Source organism: Balaenoptera acutorostrata, chromosome 5 (assembly GCF_949987535.1).
Source record: "Balaenoptera acutorostrata chromosome 5, mBalAcu1.1, whole genome shotgun sequence".
Taxonomy (NCBI): Eukaryota; Metazoa; Chordata; class Mammalia; order Artiodactyla; family Balaenopteridae; genus Balaenoptera; species Balaenoptera acutorostrata.
Window position 1 is genome coordinate 10928042 of NC_080068.1, and position 19803 is coordinate 10947844.

A 19803-nucleotide genomic window follows, 5' to 3' on the forward strand; every position below is an offset into this window, starting at 1 on the left:
ATCTTTCAAACTTTTTTTATTGAATACGTTTGACATAGAACATTGTATACATTTAAGGTATTTAAACTTTAATTCAGGTTAATGCGTTTCATTGGATGTAAGACTTCATCTATTGTGATGTGATTTTATGTACTAATCAGAAAGTATGACATTATTTAAAGTTTTTAGATTTATCTCAGAGTTTTTATATCACTTTTGCCTCCTTGAAATGAAGATATAAATGAAACTGGTTAAGACATTTCTAAGGCAATGCAGTAACTACTGTCGGACCAGTAGTGACTAAAATATATCATTGATTTCAAAATATATTCCTGATTTCAGAGATGTCTTAAAACCTGTGAAGTTTAGTATTTTGCTCACATGCCCAAAATCACTTAGTAGCTTTCAATACATTTAGAATAAAGTCCTAAATCCTCACCATGCACACAGGGTCCTGCCTGACATGACCCCTGCCTATCTTTATGATCTCATTTTCTACCATGCTCCAAGCTCGCTCCACTCAATCTCCTCCAGCCACACTGGCCTTCCTCCTGGTCACTGACCATGTCAAGTTAATACATATTTCAAGGAAACTCCTGTTTGCGCTTGAGAGAAGGCTCTTCCCTCAGCATTTAGACAAATGACTCCTTTTCTTACGCAACTCGAGCTTTAATGTCCCTCCCTCAAGTAGACCTTCTCTGACCACCCAATGGAAAGTTGCCATCCTTATCTTATCACCCCTATTTTTTCTTCAGAGCATTTATTTGAAATTATTGGGTCTATTTATGCAGACAGTTGTGTATTTTATATTTTTCCACAAAATACATTCTGTAAAGATAGGACCCTTCAACTTCTTACTTATTATTATTCTATTCACTACCAACAATAGTGCCATGCACATAGAGAGAGCTCCACAAAACTGTGAAATGACTGATTATTGGATGGATTTGGAGTTCACAGCGGAGATAAAGACTAGAAATATAAGTTTGGGAAATATGAGAACTATAGAAATATGGATGTTCAATTGAGGAGTTTTTTTTCTTTTCTGTTTTTTTTTTTTTAATGAAAGGGAGGAGGGAGAGAGGGCAGAAATCAGAGCTCTTCTAGAGAGTTTCCCACTTACTTGTTTGTCAATGTATTTTATTTTGCATATAGAATGGCCATAAATATGGTAAAATGTTAACGAAATGGCCAGAAGGGAAAAGTTGAATATGAAACAAGACGAATACTATATTTGCTGAGTTTATTGACTTTATTTATTTTAGAATTTCATTTGTTTATTCTTTCTATAAGCCATATAACTTGCTTTATGTACAAATAGGTGGCTCAAGTTAAATGAATTATGATTTCTAATATGTCTAACATGATAAATTCTACAAGTCTTTTATTAAACCACTTGTAAATAGAAAATTTAAATTTTAAAATTTAATGGTTTAAAATTACAAAAACTAACCATTAAATTAATTCTGCTGCCTATCGTAATATGCATTTTTCTGCTTAATTCTGTAAATTATGAGGTTTTAAATGTGAAAAATCTGGTCAATTAAATTCAGATGCCATCTTAGTCCATTCGGGCTGTTATAACAAAATGAGTGACTGGGTTCCTTATAAACAACAGAAATTTATTTCTCACAGTTCTGGAAGCTGGAAACCCAGGAACAGGTTGCCAGCATGGCCAGTAAGGGCTCTTTTTCAGATTCCCGACTTCTCATTGTACTCCCACATGGTGGAAGGCATGAGGGATCTCCCTAGGGCCACTTTTATAAGGGCACTAATCCCTTATACCTAACCACCTCCCCAAATCCCCATCTCTCAATATTATCATAATGGGCATTTGGATGTCAACAAATGAATTTTGGGGGGACACAAACATTCAGTCTCTATCATGTGTAGTTTGCAAAGTTCTTATCAGTGGCCTAGTAGCATCCAAGGGGATTATTCTCACATGCTGTTAAATTCTAAAAAGAAACACACCATTATATTAAAGAGTATTTTTTATGTCCTTGAGAAATAAATGTATCTACTACATTACTGCCAGTGAAAATACTAAAGTATATTCTGTATCTCAGTTTTTTCTCATTAATCATTTCCTTTTTTCTTTCTTTGATACTTCTACTCACTAAATTGCTGCTGAATATACACATACATATTGTATGATACATGCCAGAATTTAAGGAGTGCTTATACAGTCTAGGTGATTAAACAAGAAATGTTTGTACACCTTCTGTTTCTTTAAATACCAAACTATTAATTTAAAAATGTGTTATTTGGGGAAATGCTAAAAGAGTCAGTTTACAGGAACAACTGGTTTAAGTATAGAATTAAGCATCACAGCACCTATTAGCCTGCCTTTCCCGAGGCTCTGTGGTCTGCACACTGGGAAAGTCTGACACCTACTGGAATAGAATTTACAATGTCCCTGAATACGTTGAAGTAACAGGATGGGGAAAAGAAACAAAAAAATAAAATTAGGTGAAATAAAACAAGTTTGTAAAAAAAGTTTAATTAAGGTATCTTTAAGAATTGTTTCTTAAGTATAACATATGTATTTTTATATCTAATTCAGTGTACCTCTTAAAAATGTACTGTCATTGGCTTTAAAACTTTGAAAATAGGTTGGATCCAAAAAGTAAACTCCATGCACATCCTGAGAGGGGGACACACTCAACTCATTCTCCTAAAATATTACACTGAGAAATTATTAGTAGTATTATTATTGTATGTACACAATGATTTGTGACTCTGAGGCACTATACAGCATATATCATTAAAAACTCAATTACATTCACTACACTGTGATGGAAGAAAAATCAGTGATGCCTGACAAAAGATTTTCATTGCAAAAGTTGGTATATAAAAGGGGTTTCATCTTAAAACCTAAATTAACCAGAAAGTCCCCGTAATCTGAGCTTTTCATGATTGCCTCTCAAGATTTGTTTCAAATATTTACATGATTCTTTTATAAAACTAATACTTCTATCCCAGTTTATATATTATATAGACTTTTGAAAAAGGATGGACTATATAAAGGTATTTACACTAAAATAAAATGAACCACAATATTTTTTTAATTTGAAAATAGTCATTTTCTTAAGGAGATTTGTATCAAGGTGGACTTATCTTTTGGACTAATAGCCAAAACTAAATATAAAAAATCTAATGCTTAAAAAAAAAAAAAATCTAATGCTTTATTTGTGTGTGATTTACATATTAAGAATCTTTTTACTAAATCTAAATGCTTACTTCCAATTTCTGTTAATATTTCTTTCACACTGGGTATATTTCCTTTCTCATTTATGACTGATGAACTACCTGTAAATCCTGGTCTCTCATAATAATTAATTATTAATAATTTCATCTTTTTAGTTTGATTGAAAAAATAAAGATTCCTATAAAGATTACATAACATTTAGGAAGTATTTTTGTTCATAACTACTTAAGACTATAGAGACATTTAGAATATATTTCTTCTGAAAGCTAAGCCTCATCATATGAATTGAACATCACCAATAATAGTCTTTTGTCATGGTTTTCTGGAACTTATTATTGACCTGATATACATAAGCAATTATGGTTAAGATGAATTTATCAGGTCATTACAGAAGCAAGAAAGGAGCAATCTCTACTTGTGTACGAGGCCAAAAACAAAATGGGAGATATATACATACATATATATAGCTATATAGGTATCTATTCCCTTCATAAAAAATCCTACTGAGCTCTCTGAATCATGTAGGCATTACCAGCAGCAGCAAGTATTTTACATACATTAAGTCATTTAATCTCACAACAATCCTGTGAGGTAGGTAGGTAATATTATTATACGTATTGTGTAGATGAGGAAGCCACATTTAATAAACAAGCTAATGGCTAATAAGTTGTTTCATTTTCTCTTGTTCCTCATTGAATCCCTAAGTTCATCTCAATAAGGGGATGACAGGAAACAAAGTCAAAATGTCCTTAAATACATCGTCTCCCCAAGCAGAAAATCTTCTCCAACGTCCAGGAGAAAATTACATATCATTGGCTAGTTTATGGAGGGGATTTTGCTGGTTTACCTTGATTTCTAGTGAATAGCCTCAGGACTTGGTATTTTCATGCTATCGTGTCAATTCAAATCACAAGTTATGAATATAAATGTTTAAACATTGTCTTCTATGAACAGGATGACAAGCAATTTATTAATCTGTGTTCTAAGGACTAGTATAAATAAATAACGTTAATTCTTAGATTGATGTCTTCTATTTCTTAAGGAAAATACTTGTCATGGTCATTATTTAAATGAATCCTTTGTTGCTTCAGTCCACTCTCAATTCAGGATAAGAATGGATATGTTTGGACCAGGGTTTGGTCAGGGTACACTTCAAATGGCAAATGACCAATTAATGGAATCTTTGTTTTTAATTTAGTGTTTTCACGGCTCCTTGGAAGACTGGATTTCTAAAATGTTTCAATCAAAAGTACAGTGATTGTTTACTTACAATGCTTTTCTTAGATCATTATCCACAAGACTTCAAGTTGTCTATGTCAAAATAGAATCCTTTTCTCCCTTTTGTTTTGTAAGTTCTGCAAGCCAGGCTCATGTTCATAAATAACAAAAGATGTCTGCTTTTTCTTCAAACAAACATTTTACCTATTAACTTGGAAAATCCAAAGGATCAATACAAGCTTTTTTCAGTACATGTTGCTGCACAAAAGCAACAGTGTTATTACCATTAAAGAGAATCCCAAATGCAGTCTGCTGTTTGGAGTGTTCGGACCCCACAGAAAGCTCAGTACTTCAAAGAAACTGCTCTCCGTCCGCCATAATCACTCCGGAAAAGTACAAAGGATTTCTAGATTTAAGCAAAATGCTTGTCTGGGATCATTACATTTGCTTTTATACTTGCCTGTCACCATTTCACCGTGCTGAATTTTCTGTTTTTAAACTTATATTTTCAGATTATTTCGTTTTAAATTTATATTTACATTTTTAACATCCCTTAATGAGCTTATTTCATCGGTAGCATAAACCTAATTACAAGTCACACCAGGGGCTCTTTGGCTGTGGATTGTTCTTCCAATTTACACTGGATCAAAGATTGCTGGGCCACTGGCAATCTGCTTTTTTGCCTACTCAACTATTTTAGTCATGAAATGGTTTTACTATTTAGGGTTTTAAACAATCTCTGCAGGTGACACTGCAGAGATTTAGTCTCACAAACAATATCTTTCTGTTTGTCTATCTATCTTTCTAACAACCATCTCTTTTCTTTTTTTTTCAGTACCCAGGGTATGTAGGGACGGTGGTACTTTTTTCCTGCCTCGCCCTGTGCCCTCCATAGTCATTCAGCCAATGCTCACGTGACAGACAATTTGTGCTTCTAATGAAGTTAGACATTCTCTGTAATTAGGATAATCAGTGGATTTGCAGGAAAAATCTATTTTTAAAATATCCCTTTATCATGGTGTCTTTATTAATTTTAAAATGTTTATTTTCTGTTTTTGCCATACTTAGTTTCACATTATTTTTCCAAGTATCACCATGCTTGAACAAAATGTGCCAATGTGTCTTTTTATGCCTTTATGGAACTGAATTTTCAAACTTCTCATTCGAAAGAACCTTGCACAATAAGCTGTATAGTGCTCAATTTATCTGCCTTAGACAGATGAATGACTGAGTCAGCTTTATTTGTAGAGGGACATTTGGTCCAAAGAGGCCTAAATATTCCAAAGCAGATGTTTACTAACTTTAGTGACTCTACTCTGGGGAAAAATGTGTTCCTTCTTTGTTTTTTAACATTTAGGTTGACTTTTACATTATTTTAATTATAATAATTATTATTTTAAGCAGCATAGAGTTCCTATGTTTTACTGATTTAGTGGCATACATCTCATATTAATTTGAACTCAGTGATTTGATTTTACAGTCATGTAGCATTTCCTTTAGTACTACATTTTGTAAATCATTTCTGCCTCTACCCTTGATTAAAAACCTCAGAAAACAAATGAGAGGGAAGAATGTAAATTTAACATAACAAGGTACATATTCACAATAGGGAAAAAATGACAGAAACAGAAAAATAAAGAGAAAAAAATCATGTATAATCCAATCATTCAATCTATAGCTATTAAGAACTTTCTACAGTTTAGTATAGGATGTTTTATAATAAAATAACTGGTATTACAACCAGAAATGAGGCTGATTTTTGTTTTCCTAAGCGGTATCTATATGATTTTGGATGGCTTCTACCAGAATGTCATCTAAAAATAGGTATTTTAATAAAGGCTGTTTTTGTCTGATCATGGCATTTTTGTGGCAAATGGCCTACTTTGATGCTGTTAAAGTTTCTCAGCTTCACTGGAGCATGGTCAATTCATATTCCTCCACTATTTTATATGTTGAAGACAGTAAGCATATATGGATGGATATGAACAAAGGTTTTTAGAAACGGGCTTGAGAAAAGTTATGGATATAATATGGTCTAATTGATAAGACATGTGGGTCAGAACAGCAATTCAGCTAAATCTTTCTGTAAGGCAGGATTTATTTATTATTCTTAATCATATCATTTAAAATTGTGCTATATCTGATACAAAATAGATGTATTATAATACCTAATTTTACCATGTGTATCCCTAACAGTGTATCATTCACTTTTATTTTTTAGCTTTATGTAAGAAAAAACCATTGTATGGTATTATTTCTGTAACTTGCTTGCATCACACAAGTTTATTATAAGTTAAATTTGGGTTATTGAATATTACAGTTCATTTGTTTAAGTGGTGAATAATACCTATATGTAAGTATTTCAATGTATTTCTCCATTCTATGGTAAATGGACATTTAAACTACTTTTAGGTTTTGATAGTTATGAATAATGCTTGCTACTATAAATACTCAGATAACGTGATTCCTGGAACACATGTGCAAGAGTTTCTCTAAAGTATCTAGAAGTGTAACTGCAGGGTCAGTATAAGCATGTTCATTATTACATGATATTAACACATTGTTTTTCAAAGTGGTTTTACCAATTTATACTGCTACCAACGGTATATATGAGATTCCAGTTCTCTATATCCTCTGAACACGTGAGATTGTCAAATTCTCAAAATTTGCTTATTTGGCGACATACACCAAGAGCCTGGGAAGGCCTTTCCTAGCCTTCATCAATTGGGCCTGGTGTCAACCAGCAGCTTTACCAGAAACTCGAGGTCTGTGTGATGCAGCAATGTTGGTTGCTCCTGGAAAGCCCTTGAGTTCACGGGAGATGAAGGAACGCACATCTGGGGACTCAAAGCACACTTCTTCCTTTATAGGAAGCACATCGGCACACTAGAGGCTTGCCCCCTCAAAGGCTTTCCCCCTTAGTGCTGGTTCTGAAGGGTTAGCCAGCCCCTCTGAGAATGGAGGTTTGGAGAGAGAGATCATGAGACTCCTAAGTCACAGCTCGGTCAATAGCCCAGGTTTTTTTTTTTTTTTTTTTTTTTTTAATATTTATTTATTTACTTATGGCTGTGTTGGGTCTTCGTTTCTTTGCGAGGGCTTTCTCTAGTTGTGGCAAGTGGGGACCACTCTTCATCGCAGTGCGCAGGCCTCTCACTATCGCGGCCTCTCCTGTTGTGGAGCGCAGGCTCCAGACGCGCAGGCTCAGTAGTTGTGGCTCACGGGCCCAGTTGCTCCGCGGCATGTGGGATCTTCCCAGACCAGGGCTCGAACCCGTGTCCCCTGCATTGGCAGGCAGATTCTCAACCACTGCGCCACCAGGGAAGCCCCAATAGCCCAGGTTTTAAACGCAAGAGCTGAGAACAGTCTGTGGGTTGCAAATCTCTAGAAAAGGACCTTCCCTCACTCCCCTCAAAAAGCAGAGGGAGGGACTTCCCTGGTGGTGCAGTGGTTGAGAATCCGCCTGCCAATGCAGGGGACACGGGTTCGATCCCTGGTCTGGGAAGATCCCACATGCCGCGGAGCAACTAGGCCCGTGAGCCACAACTACTGAGCCTGCACTCTAGAGCCCGTGAGCCACAACTACTGAAGCCTGTGAGCCACAACTACTGAAGCCCGCGCGCCTAGAGCCTGAGCTCCGCAACAAGAGAAGCCCGTGCACCGCAACGAAGGATAGCCCCCTCTCGACGCAACTAGAGAAAGCCTATGCACAGCAACGAAGACCCAACGCAGCCAAAAATAAAAATAAATAAAAAATAAATAAATTAAAAAAAAAAAAAAAAAGCAGAGGGAAATCAACCAGCCTCAAGAGCCGTGAGAGAGAAAGCAAGAACCTGAGGGTTTAGGAACCAATTCCATCTCCTAGTTTGGTTTCTGGAAAGAAGCAAGCCAATATAGCAGCGACTGTCTACAACTTGGCTATAAGAATTCCCTGAGAAGCCACCGAGGAGAAAGTCTCCCAGATGACTAGCTTGGACTTGAGGATTCACTTAGGGAACGCCGGAAAGCTTTCCATTAGATAGAGATGGCTGTCAGAACCGTAGCCTACACGCATGCTTCCCAGCTGCCGAGGAATCCGTCCAAGCAGTTCCAAGACTGTAGCCAGTTTGGTCAGAGGATCCTAGCAGCTCTCCCCCACGTGCTGAGGCGGACCTGCCTACCGCAGAGGAGCCTAGGAAAGGCCAGCCTCTGTTTCACTCGCCACCCTGAAACACTTACCCGATGCGGAGAAGGGTGGAAGAGATGACTGTATCACCTTGAAGAAAGTGAAGTGAAGCAGCTGCTTGAGACCCAGAGCTGAATGTGACAGAGGATACAGGTTGAAATAATCAAGGCCTCCCTTCTTTCTGAGCATGCTGGGGTTTAATCTTCATGGGAGAAAATCAAAACATTTTACCTCCCCAGCAGAGATCATAGATGAGCTAGTCTAGACGTCCGGGCAATTTCCAGGTAGAATGCATTTAGGCCTCTGTGTAGCCCACGGTGTTTAGCACCACCGATGTTTGTTCCTCCTGGCAAAGTTTCCTTTTTTACATACATATTTACACACTTAAAAGCAGTTCAATGCCTGCTAGCTTGGCTCATACAGAAGAGGGTTAAAACTCTCACTGAGGAAAAACCAAAATGTGTCCAATTGTATAAAGGCCTCTTCCCTTGCAAGAAACAGGGACACAGCTGATTTCCTCCCATTTTTCCTCTCTTTTGCAAAAGAAGTCTTAATTGTAAGTTCGTGTTGTAATTCAAAGACCCATTCTCAGGCCATTTTCCCCCTGACTCTAGCCGATGTTGGAGCTAGGCAGTGTTACAAAAGAAAGTCATTTTCTTCTTTTTCATAACTCCAGTATACCATATACAGTAGGAAGTCATATAGAATTAAGAACATAATACGTTACCATTTATAGAATAAAAGCACGTAGCTAAAAGAGCCATATTATCCGAAAGGACAGGTACAAACTTACTGATAAGAGTTCTATAACCAGTTGATTCTTAGATATTATCTCCATTAGAAAACATTATCTCCATCTTCAAAATACTTCAACCCTCTCCAGCCACTCTCAGATGTGTTTAATACTTAAAAGAATTCTTAGTGAGATTGTTGAAAATAGCTCTTATCAAGTTTTGTCTGTGTTTTGGAAGATTTTTTTCCTTTGCTTTACAGTTGGCTAAATGTAGGCCAAGTCTGACCACCATATTTATTACTTAAACCTCAAGTAATTATACACAATACCTCTTTGTCCTATTACTGCCTTAACAATCTCAACCTTCCTTAAATCCCTGTTTGTCTAATAACATTGTCCCACCTGTTTTGTTTCTTTAGTCTCTGCCTTTCATTAACTCACTCTAAAGACACAGGTGTGCTTTTTATTCCATGCTGACCACCAATTTGGAAATAGACGATTTTTCTCCTAGCTCCCATTTCACTAATTTTACTTCTTATATTTCCTATTTATTTTTACTGTGCTTACTCCTTAGACTGACTGGTATGATCACATGTTTCTTCTTTTCCCTTCCTGTTAAATTAGCAGGTATATCGTTGACATACCCCATTTTGGAAGGGCTTTTTCTCAGGACGACCAGAGCAAAATGACACCAAGGAGGCGTCTTGGGTGGGAATTCCTCTAACCCAGGCACAGAACATGTTCTGGAGTGGAGAGTTCTCCTGATTTACAGTCCCTCATTTCTCCTTTACCCTCTCACACAACATGGTAATCAGGGCAGGTTCCATTAAGGATACACACCTGTATCTATACCTCCAGGTGATCATATTAGGCTTGGGTTTAAAAACCAACCCTTGCGTAAAGCAAGATTTCTAGTCAGGGAGCAATGTCTTACCTCCTGATTCAGAGGACCCTCACTAATATCAGGTTTAATATTTTGCTACAGTCATCCACGAGCCAACCCCTATTAACCACTCCTAACAAAACAGACATAGACAAACACGGACAAAGAAATCCAAAGTCTTAGGACTCAATCCTTTGAGTACCTCAGCAGCTGTAACCTTTTATTTTGTCTCCCGTAGGGTGGGAATCTAACCCACAATCCTGAGAAGGTTATTAGACAGCTTTAGGTCCTGGCACATTTTAACAATGTTACTCACCCAAAAGACATCTGATCCAGGAGCGGTTTCTTCTCTCAAAAGTGAAAGTAGCACCAAGGAGCCTGGAGGGCAGCAGCGGGAAGCAGCAATGTGACAGCTGACCCTCTAGACAAGTTTGGTCTGGGTGACCGCGCAGGATGGGTGACGAGGGCCTGCGCTCTGCCAGGGGCTGCGATGCCTTTGGCAGGCAGTCATGAGATTTACATCCCTCTGTGGTGACCAACATTGCTACCGAGCAAGGGCTCCTTGCCCGATGCGCACAGAAGCCAATACCAAGGCACCGGCTTTTGAGAAAATAAAAGCTCTACCGCGAGATCGACTGGCAAGGAAACAGGAAGCAGGGCTCTCGCATCTGTCTTCTCCATCCAGGGCTCGGGGTGAAGTTTAGGGGATTAGGGAAACTTCAAACTTGGAAGCTGATTGGCTAGTCTTGAATTAGTCCATATAAGCTCCCACTGTGGCTGGGAGCCAGATTTTCCTTGTTGAAGAACTTCTCATTTCATAAAAGCCTCAACACGTCTATTGTTTGAGTTCCATAGACTGAAGATTCTCGGCTCTGGGGTTATCCTGGACACATGGGTTCCTGTCTTGCACGTGCCCAGGGCTGTCTGTAAAATAACTCAAGGTCTGATTAATCAGCATCCTCTTGAAGGATGCAAAACCAGTTTAAGCTGGTCAATGTTTTACATGCTGTTAAATTTAACGAGAACGATGTTATTTTTCCTATTATAAACAGTATCTTTTTAAAATTTGTTGTTAGCACATCAAACTATAACTGATCTTAACCGCAAGGCTAAACTTTTTTATTAATTATAAAACATTTTATATTGATCTTCACTAAATTGATGAACTCATTCATTATAATCATTTACATATAGACTCCTTTATATTTTCTTTATTCACAATCATATCACCTGCTGCTAATAACGGTTATTTTTTTCCTCTTTTTCGATCCTTACATCATTTATTTATTTATTTATTTTCATCTTACTGCACATTGTTCAATGGAAGTAACAGATCTAGGTCTGAGTCACTACCTCAGTCTAATATTGATATCTGCATAAGGGCAATTTTGGATTTTGACTTAGCTTATAGCTAAACAATAGAGATTCTGGTTTTAGTTCTGATTTATTCTTAATTTACTTTTATCTTACAGTGTTTCTTTACTATCCATGAGTACAGTAATGAAGTAACATATGTTTTCTGTCATTTCTAGATATTTTAAAGCCAGATATCAGGTTTTCAATGTATCTGATACACAGTACTGACAGTAGATATAGGTCTATGCAAATAACTTTGATGAAAAGAATTCTTTCTGACAATAATTTTTTTTCTAACAAAAATGATCTCTTCCTTAGGAACTGGTGTGCTTATGTACATACCAGATTATCTCCAACAGTGATACTGGACAACCAAGTCACTTATGTTCCAACTGGCAGAGGGCCCTGTGGCTGGACCAGTGGATCCTGTCCTCAGAGGTATGTAATATTTCTTGAAAATACCCACTTCTTGTACCATAATCATGTGTGGCCTGGAATGTATAGAGAAAGTTAATCATGCCAGGTACACATAAGTATAGTAGGGTCAGGGTAGGGTCATCACATTAAACTGGAAGTATGATCTTAAATAAGTTAAAATGCAGAAACTAATTATACTTGCCTCATGTGGGTGTTTTTAGAATATGTGAGATAAATGGAGTAATATGTTTAGCCTAGTGCCTGGTACTCTGTGAGTCTTCAGTGAGCGTTAACTCAAGTTTGTTTCTATTTTTACTATTACTTTTATTCTGTGACCTGACCAACAATCCTGTCCTTTAATTCCATTAAATTCATACACAGTTTTAAAGGGCTATTGATAATTTCCCTTTCATACTAGGTCAAAGAGAAGTCCATAACTTTGCAAGCCACTAATTGCTATTATGCATGGTAAAGCAGCTAAGTAGGGCCTTTCTTCTTGTGTCTATTGTAATTACTTATTTAGGGTTTTTGTTTTAATGATGTAATTGTCCTAAAATGTGGGGCTGAGTAATTGATAAATTCTCTGAATTCATACAGTCACAGTAGCTCAGCTGGAGGTGTTTCAGGAACGCCCGCAATAAAAACTAAAATTGTCATTCAGGCCATGATGGCTAATGTTATACAAATAGTCATACAAATAACTCAGGCAGTGAATCTGACACATTGGCAATCTGGAACAGTGTGCAATAAGGATACATAAAATCAAGGTGTTTCGTAGTCCCTGAAGGAATAGCTAGGGCTCATGGTCCAGAGAGCTAAGCATGTCTTAGGGATTTGGGAGATGTGAGCTCCAGTTCTGTTTCTGGCATTTACTCCCTTTGTGACAATTTCCTAGTCAACCTGAGATACAAAGAACACACTGTTAATTCTTTAGTAATGAAACTATTACCACAGTAACCCCCATCATACTGCCCTTCTGAGTTCAAGGTGAGCTTTTTTCTCTCTTTAAACAAACTAGAAATAGGTATCTTTATTCTCATTTCTTATCTTTCTCTGCATTTGAATGGCTCTCTCCATGCACTCACTATTTCAGTGCATATGCAATGTTTGTCACTTTTTCTTTCTGTCTGAGACACATACACCTGCGACCCAGTTTGCCAAAGCAGGAACACTGAGTCCAATAATAATGCAACTAACCGCTTGATTTCACCCTAATAAACTCTAAAGAATCCTTTCCAAACTACCTTACTTCCTGTTTAGCACTAGCTGTTGGACTAGATATGATATTTCACTGGACAGAGTTATTTGCTGACTATAATTTACAGAAATAAACACAGATGAATGATTAGCCTACTTTCAGAGATGGAAGGAGTCTTACAGCTCATTTTAAAATTGAGGAATAGGGCTTCCCTGGTGGCGCAGTGGTTAAGAATCTGCCTGCCAATGCAGGGGACACGGGTTCGAGCCCTGGTCTGGGAAGATCCCACATGCCACGGAGCAGCTGGGCCCGTGAGCCACAACTACTGAGCCTGCGCGTCTGGAGCCTGTGCTCCGCAACAAGAGAGGCCGCGACAGTGAGAGACCCGCGCACCGCGATGAAGAGTGGTCCCCGCTCGCCACAACTAGAGAAAGCCCTCGCACAGAAACGAAGACCCAACACAGCCATAAATAAATAAATAAATAAGAAAATACACATAATCAACCATTAGGAATAAAAGATATGAAAATATTAAAAAAAAATTGAGGAATAATTTCACACATAATTAATTGCCCATCAGGTTATAGCAGAAACTAAAACCCAGTCTGTTATAATACATAATCCATGAGAGTGACTACTGTTGTCTCCCCATAGCCATACGTAACAAACTCTAGATAATAACAGGAGAGGCTAACCCATGCAGAGTGGATTAAAATCTTAGCTCGATAACTTTTAGATGTGGGACTTTCAGCAAGTGTTCCATCTCTCTGTTCCTCAGGTTCCTCGTCAGCAAGTCAAGATAACAATAGTACTTTCCTCATAGAACTAATGTGAGGATTAAACAAGATAATACATACCCATTTCATAGAATCATTTGATAGATATTAGCTAAATATTGAAGTCATGGGGATAAGAATAATATGGCCAAATTGTATTTATGATTTACATTTACATACATAAGGCCTGCAATTTAGGGCCAGTCACTACTTATATTGATTGTTAATTTGAAATGTTATAGTTTCTTCATTTCCCTTTCATGGTTTCTTCTCAAAAACAACATTTTCTCATGTTAGATCCTTTTCCCTCCCCCACCTCCCTCTCAGAGAAATACTATATGAGAGAAATAATAGGTAGTACAATTTAAAAACTTGAGATATGAGAAAGCGCAGGTTGAAATCACAGTGGAATATCTAATTTGTTTTGAGTTATTTGATATTGATCTGGAGGAAAACAGATTCTTTTAACTATAATGATATAAGAAATAAGAACTAAAAAAATTATTCCCATAAACTATTTAAAAATTAGAACTAAAATAAGTTTTAACATTGGTTTAGTGAAAAGCATTATCAAGGGAAAAGTTATAGTATCTTTAGAAAACATAATGATAGGTATAAATTTAAAATACCAAAGAGTATAAACCTTAATGCTTTTTGTAATATACTTAAGGAAATCTAAGTTTGACAGTAATATTGATGATGAAGATTATTATAATAAGAAGAAGAACAGATAACACTTACTGAATGCTTATTTTTTAAAAAATATTTACTTATTTATTTGGTTGCATGGCGTCTTAGTTGTGGCAGGTGGGCTCCTTAGTTGTGACATGTGGGCTCCTTAGTTGTGGCATGCAAACTCTTAACTGTAGCATGCATGTGGGATCTGCTGACCAGGGATCGAACCTGTGCCCCCTGCATTGGGAATGTAGAGTCTTATCCACTGCACCACCAGGGAAGTCCCTGAATGCTTATTATTATATTCCAGGTATCATCCCAAACACTTTTATTCCAGTTGATAATTTAATGTGAGACAAATAATCTGTTTTCCCCCAACTGCTCTCCTCTCTAGATCTCAGAAGATATCAAATCCTGTGTACAGGATACAACATAAAATTGTTACCTCATTAGAATGGAAGTGCTGTCCTGGATTCAGTGGACCAAAATGTCAGTTAGAAGGTATATTCTAATATTAATTTCATAATAACAATGAGAAGCATAAAACTTCTAAAGAATAAGCAACTGATTCCAGTGATAAAAAGAGTTGCAATTTATCTTTTGAACAAAGTTAATTAACATGTAGCCAAACTATCAAGACTGTTACTTTCTTCGAGCTTCCTAATTTAGTAGCTGTGATATCTCATAAGCTATCCTTTAACTTCTCTCATCATTTTTATGTTGGTTTCACAGGATGAATAATTGGAGCCCTGACTACATATCTTACTGTTTCTTAGCTATATGGCATAGACACATGCCTTGTTAAAATATCAGAAATCCTAATTGTATATTTTTAAATGAACTGTCATTTGAAGTGACCCTATGTAAAAATAAGATTACCCTCTAGTTTTGTTCCAGTTCAGTTATTTGAAATAATATTGTCTATAAATGAAATTCAGTTGTAAAGAATATACCAATATGACATGAATAATTCTGCTTTTAAAAAAATATCCTAATGGAGCCATTTTTTCAACAGATTTTAAGGATTTTCTGGTGGCAAGGCTGATCAAATACATGGTAAACTGCTGTAGCCTAACATCCATGTGACTATTATTTTGCTTTGGGCTTTAAACAGGTTTCCTTTGAAAAATAAGATATGGCATCAGCATACATATTTTAAATGAATGAATATCACAAGGAAGGCTATTAGCGGTAGTGGGGAATTCAATCAGCAGTGTAAGAGACTGTGATTAAAAATTAATGTAAGTGTGGAGAAACCATTATGATTCACATTTAAAAAAAAGGAAGTTGTAATATAAAAGCTCTAGGAAACCTGCAGTTTAGTTAAGGATATTATATATGGTTCTTCTAGCCCATTCGTTGAGACTCTATAGGCAAATTTCACTGTAACGCTATTTATTCTGGATATGGCCTTAATTTCAAAGATGTTATAAAAATTTAATACATTTCCAGAGTACAGCATGAATATGCACTTCATTTATAACCAGGTAAAATAAAGTTTTAAACAAAATATCATCTATACCAAAAATATTTGCAAACAAGATACTTTACCATATTCTAAAAAAAAAAAAAAAACTCCAAATATGATCCTGCTTTCAAAGGATTTCTAATTTCTATGAGGTGCACAGATATACTCACAGTGGTAAAACATAGTTGTTTATAGTCTGTGTATGTCAGACGGTTATGAGCTCTGGAGAGTATTTAGAATTATATTTCTAAAGTTTAAGATTAATTTTTATATTTCTCTCCTTACGAAAAAGGCTTATTAATTCCATGATCATTTCTTAAATATTCAGTGTTTGTTCGCAATATACCCTTCTAGAAATTTCGAATGTCGTTCCACACCCTGTCATACATAAGGGACAGACAGCAAAGTCTGTATGTCAAAGAATGTCATGGTGTCCAGCTGATGAAGACTGTGCTGCCTCATGCTTTTTCCTTTTACACCTGCTAATCGATTATTAATCACTATGATGGACTGTATATGCCTAGGAGGGAAAAACACAGAATTCCATCATTATAAATATACACACAAGAAACAAGACTGGTTGACAGTTTTGAATACCTGTTACGTACTATTTTTCCCTGTTTTGAAAAAGTATTATATGAAATATTTAAATGGAATTCAAACAGTTTAGCTTTGATTGCTTACTAACACCTCATGTTCTAATGGAAGCAACCTGTGGATATCTTTAATACTGGATTCACAAATCGTTAACTTGAATCCCCATTAACAAAAATGTCCCAGAACAGTTCTGACTTTCTGTCACAATAGTGTAACTAGAATTACTCATAATTCAGGTATCTGCTGATTAAGCTGCTGTGGGAAGGACTTCTTTCTATTGAAATCTATGGTAGGAATAATTTTCTGATGGCAGATATGCCCATTGTGTCACTTTGTCATACAATCAACTCTAATACAACTGTGATTCCAAAAGAACCTACTGTTGCTTCCTACGATATCCTGACCATCCTAGTCTTCACTTTTATTGAAGTACATAAAAGCTGTTGAATTTTTTATTACTGCAATTGATGCACTGCTAGTATCAAGAACTACTGAGTCCCTTTGTCCCTTGAACCATTCTTCATTATCTCATCTATCCTTGGAGCAGCGGGTGGGGAGGTGCACATATTTTCCTTCTGATTCCTACCCAATTATGTGCCAATGTCCCCCTCCCCTTTTCATCACACTTTATATATGTGCCAACAGTCTTTTATTCTTATGTGGGAGAGAAAATTGTCAGGTTTCCTTTGACAGCACTCTCTACACTGTCTCATATGACAAGCAGCTCCAAATATGGCAAGAATAATCAGTGTGGCTGATCCATTCTTTAAATCTCTTCAGAGCCCTCAAGGGTTTGGAAAACCTGGTCATGTAGCTACCGTGATAATTACTTCAGTGCTAGTCCTTTACAACAAGAGGAAATTATTTTATTCACAGAAAATTTGTAAACTATTACATGAATTTCACAACTCCCTGTTTCCCCAACAAGTTTCCTCCCCACAACAAAATTAATTTCATAATAGAAAAAGTAACAATTTTAATATAAATTACAGCAGGGAGGTCTTTTTAAATATACAAAAAAATCAATAGATCAGGAATAAAATGGAATTGCTGGCAACTGTACTCTTGTTTATTTCTCCTCCTTCACTTTCTGTCCCTCTCTTTTTCTTTTTCTGTCTCTCTCTCTCTCTCTCCATAGACCCAACCCCAACCTGTTCGGAAAGGATGTTGTGATTCAAAATTCGGGTCCAAAGAATTTGAAAAAGAACAGATCCATGTATATATATAACTGAATCACTTTGCTGTACACCTGACACTAACACAACATTGTTAATCACCTATACTCCAATATAAAATAAAGAGTTAAAAAAGAATCCATGGGGCAATTATTCCTGTTGTCTTATTCTCCAATATGCTGTTTATAATATTACTAACCCTCCACACATGCTCTTTTTGCTGCAACTCAGATAATCAAAATTCTGGTAATAAGTTCTAGATCAGTTTATTAAAAACATTAGTCATACTGTCAAGAAGAAACTAAGTTTTAAGAAGTCTAAGTGAATAGAGTTTTGCTGGGAAAAAAAGGAGCATTAAGTCCAATGGCAAAGTAACACTTTTTATATATTTTACATTTGTTATATCTTTTTGAGGGTCAACGAGTTTGTCTCAGAAAGGGAGCTAGATTTGTGATATGGTATGCGAGAAATTTTTTTGAAATGTCAGTAACAACATACTTTTTAAGCCAATTTTATAAAAGTGCAATAATTTGCTTTTCCAGTAGATGTCTCTAAAATGTTCTAAAGTAGTACAAGGAAATTGTGGCTTTGCTCTAATGACACAAAGTACAGGAATTTAAGTTCAAATAATGTTAGATCAGAGAGGAGGAAAAAAAAAAAACTTCTTTGCATATCTGTTTTTAAAAAATCCAGTCAGCATACAGTATTTGTTTTTCTCTTTCTGACTTACTTCACCCTGTATGACAGACTCTAGGTCCAGCCACCTCACTACAAATAACTCAATTTCATTTCTTTTTATGGCTGAGTAATATTCCATTGTATATATGTGCCACATGGGAAGCAGCTTCATAGCACAGGGAGATCAGCTTGATGCTTTGTGACCGCCTAGAAGGGCGGGATAGGGAGGGTGGGAGGGAGATGCAAGAGGGAAGGGATATGGGGATGTATGTATATGTATAGCTGATTCACTTTGTTATACAGCAGAAACTAACACAACATTGTAAAGTGATTATACTCCAATAAAGATGTTAAAAAAAATAAAAAACAAAAAACAAAACAAAAGAAAATCCAGTCAGCTTTAACCAGATCCTCTATGTAGGGAAAAGGTATTTTATAAAATTGTGCTTTATAAAATCTATCACAGTTATTATGAATGTTAAAAAATGCAATTATGCAGTAATTGGAATAAACTAACCCTGCCATATGTTATGAATATATAAAAATATTTCATTTCACAAGTGTGCACTAATTCAATAAATTATGTAAGAGCTATTGTAACTAACATTTTAAATATGGGGCTTCTCTAGTAAGATTATTTTAAATATTACTCCAATTACTATGCCATAAAAGTTATAATATTTAAAAGAGAAAAAACCCTGTATTTCTTATATTTTTGCATATCTGGTTCTCCTCGGTGGTGATTAATGCTTTCCTCTTTGAAAAAGAACATTACCTCCTTAATTTCAAAGATGTAGGCATCATGCTCAATAAAATTATGATACATTTAGTCAAAAAACACCAGGGACCTTTGTTGCATAAAACTGCATTCTACTGTTAAACTACTAAATCTCGGTAAATCTTTACATATGTACTGAACATCATCATGCAAGCATTCAGTTGATATCAAAGAATCAGCTGGAAACTGGTCTTGTCAAGCCACACAGGAAAGTTTCTGTTTCTAAGGCAGAGAGAGCAAGCTTCCTCATTACTGAGTTGCCATTAATGACTTCCACGATATGCCTCAAAGGCCTGGAAGGAAAAAAAAACCTCACAAATAATACCTGTCTAATTAAAAAAAAGAAAGGAAGACAAAGCACCTAATAAGAAAACGGTTGCTCTTGACACTTGCTGACCTTGCTTCTCTAAGTCCTTGATCCACCAAGATCAGAGTTTCTAGTGCAAGGAGAAAAGAGTAATTGTATTGGGAGAAGAGAAAAAAGAAATCCAATTTTTAA

General features: G+C 36.2%; 1 protein-coding gene across 1 annotated transcript in view; it reads left to right on the top strand.

Annotated features, from left to right (window-relative positions):
• The window catches only part of MMRN1 (multimerin 1), a 61428-nt gene that overhangs the window by 4953 nt on the left and 36672 nt on the right, over positions 1-19803 (top strand). Inside the window, exons 2-3 of the mRNA XM_007184093.2 lie at positions 11861-11980; positions 15003-15109. Of these exons, the coding sequence (XP_007184155.2) occupies positions 11861-11980; positions 15003-15109 (227 nt within the window). The remainder of the gene's footprint in view (positions 1-11860; positions 11981-15002; positions 15110-19803) is intronic.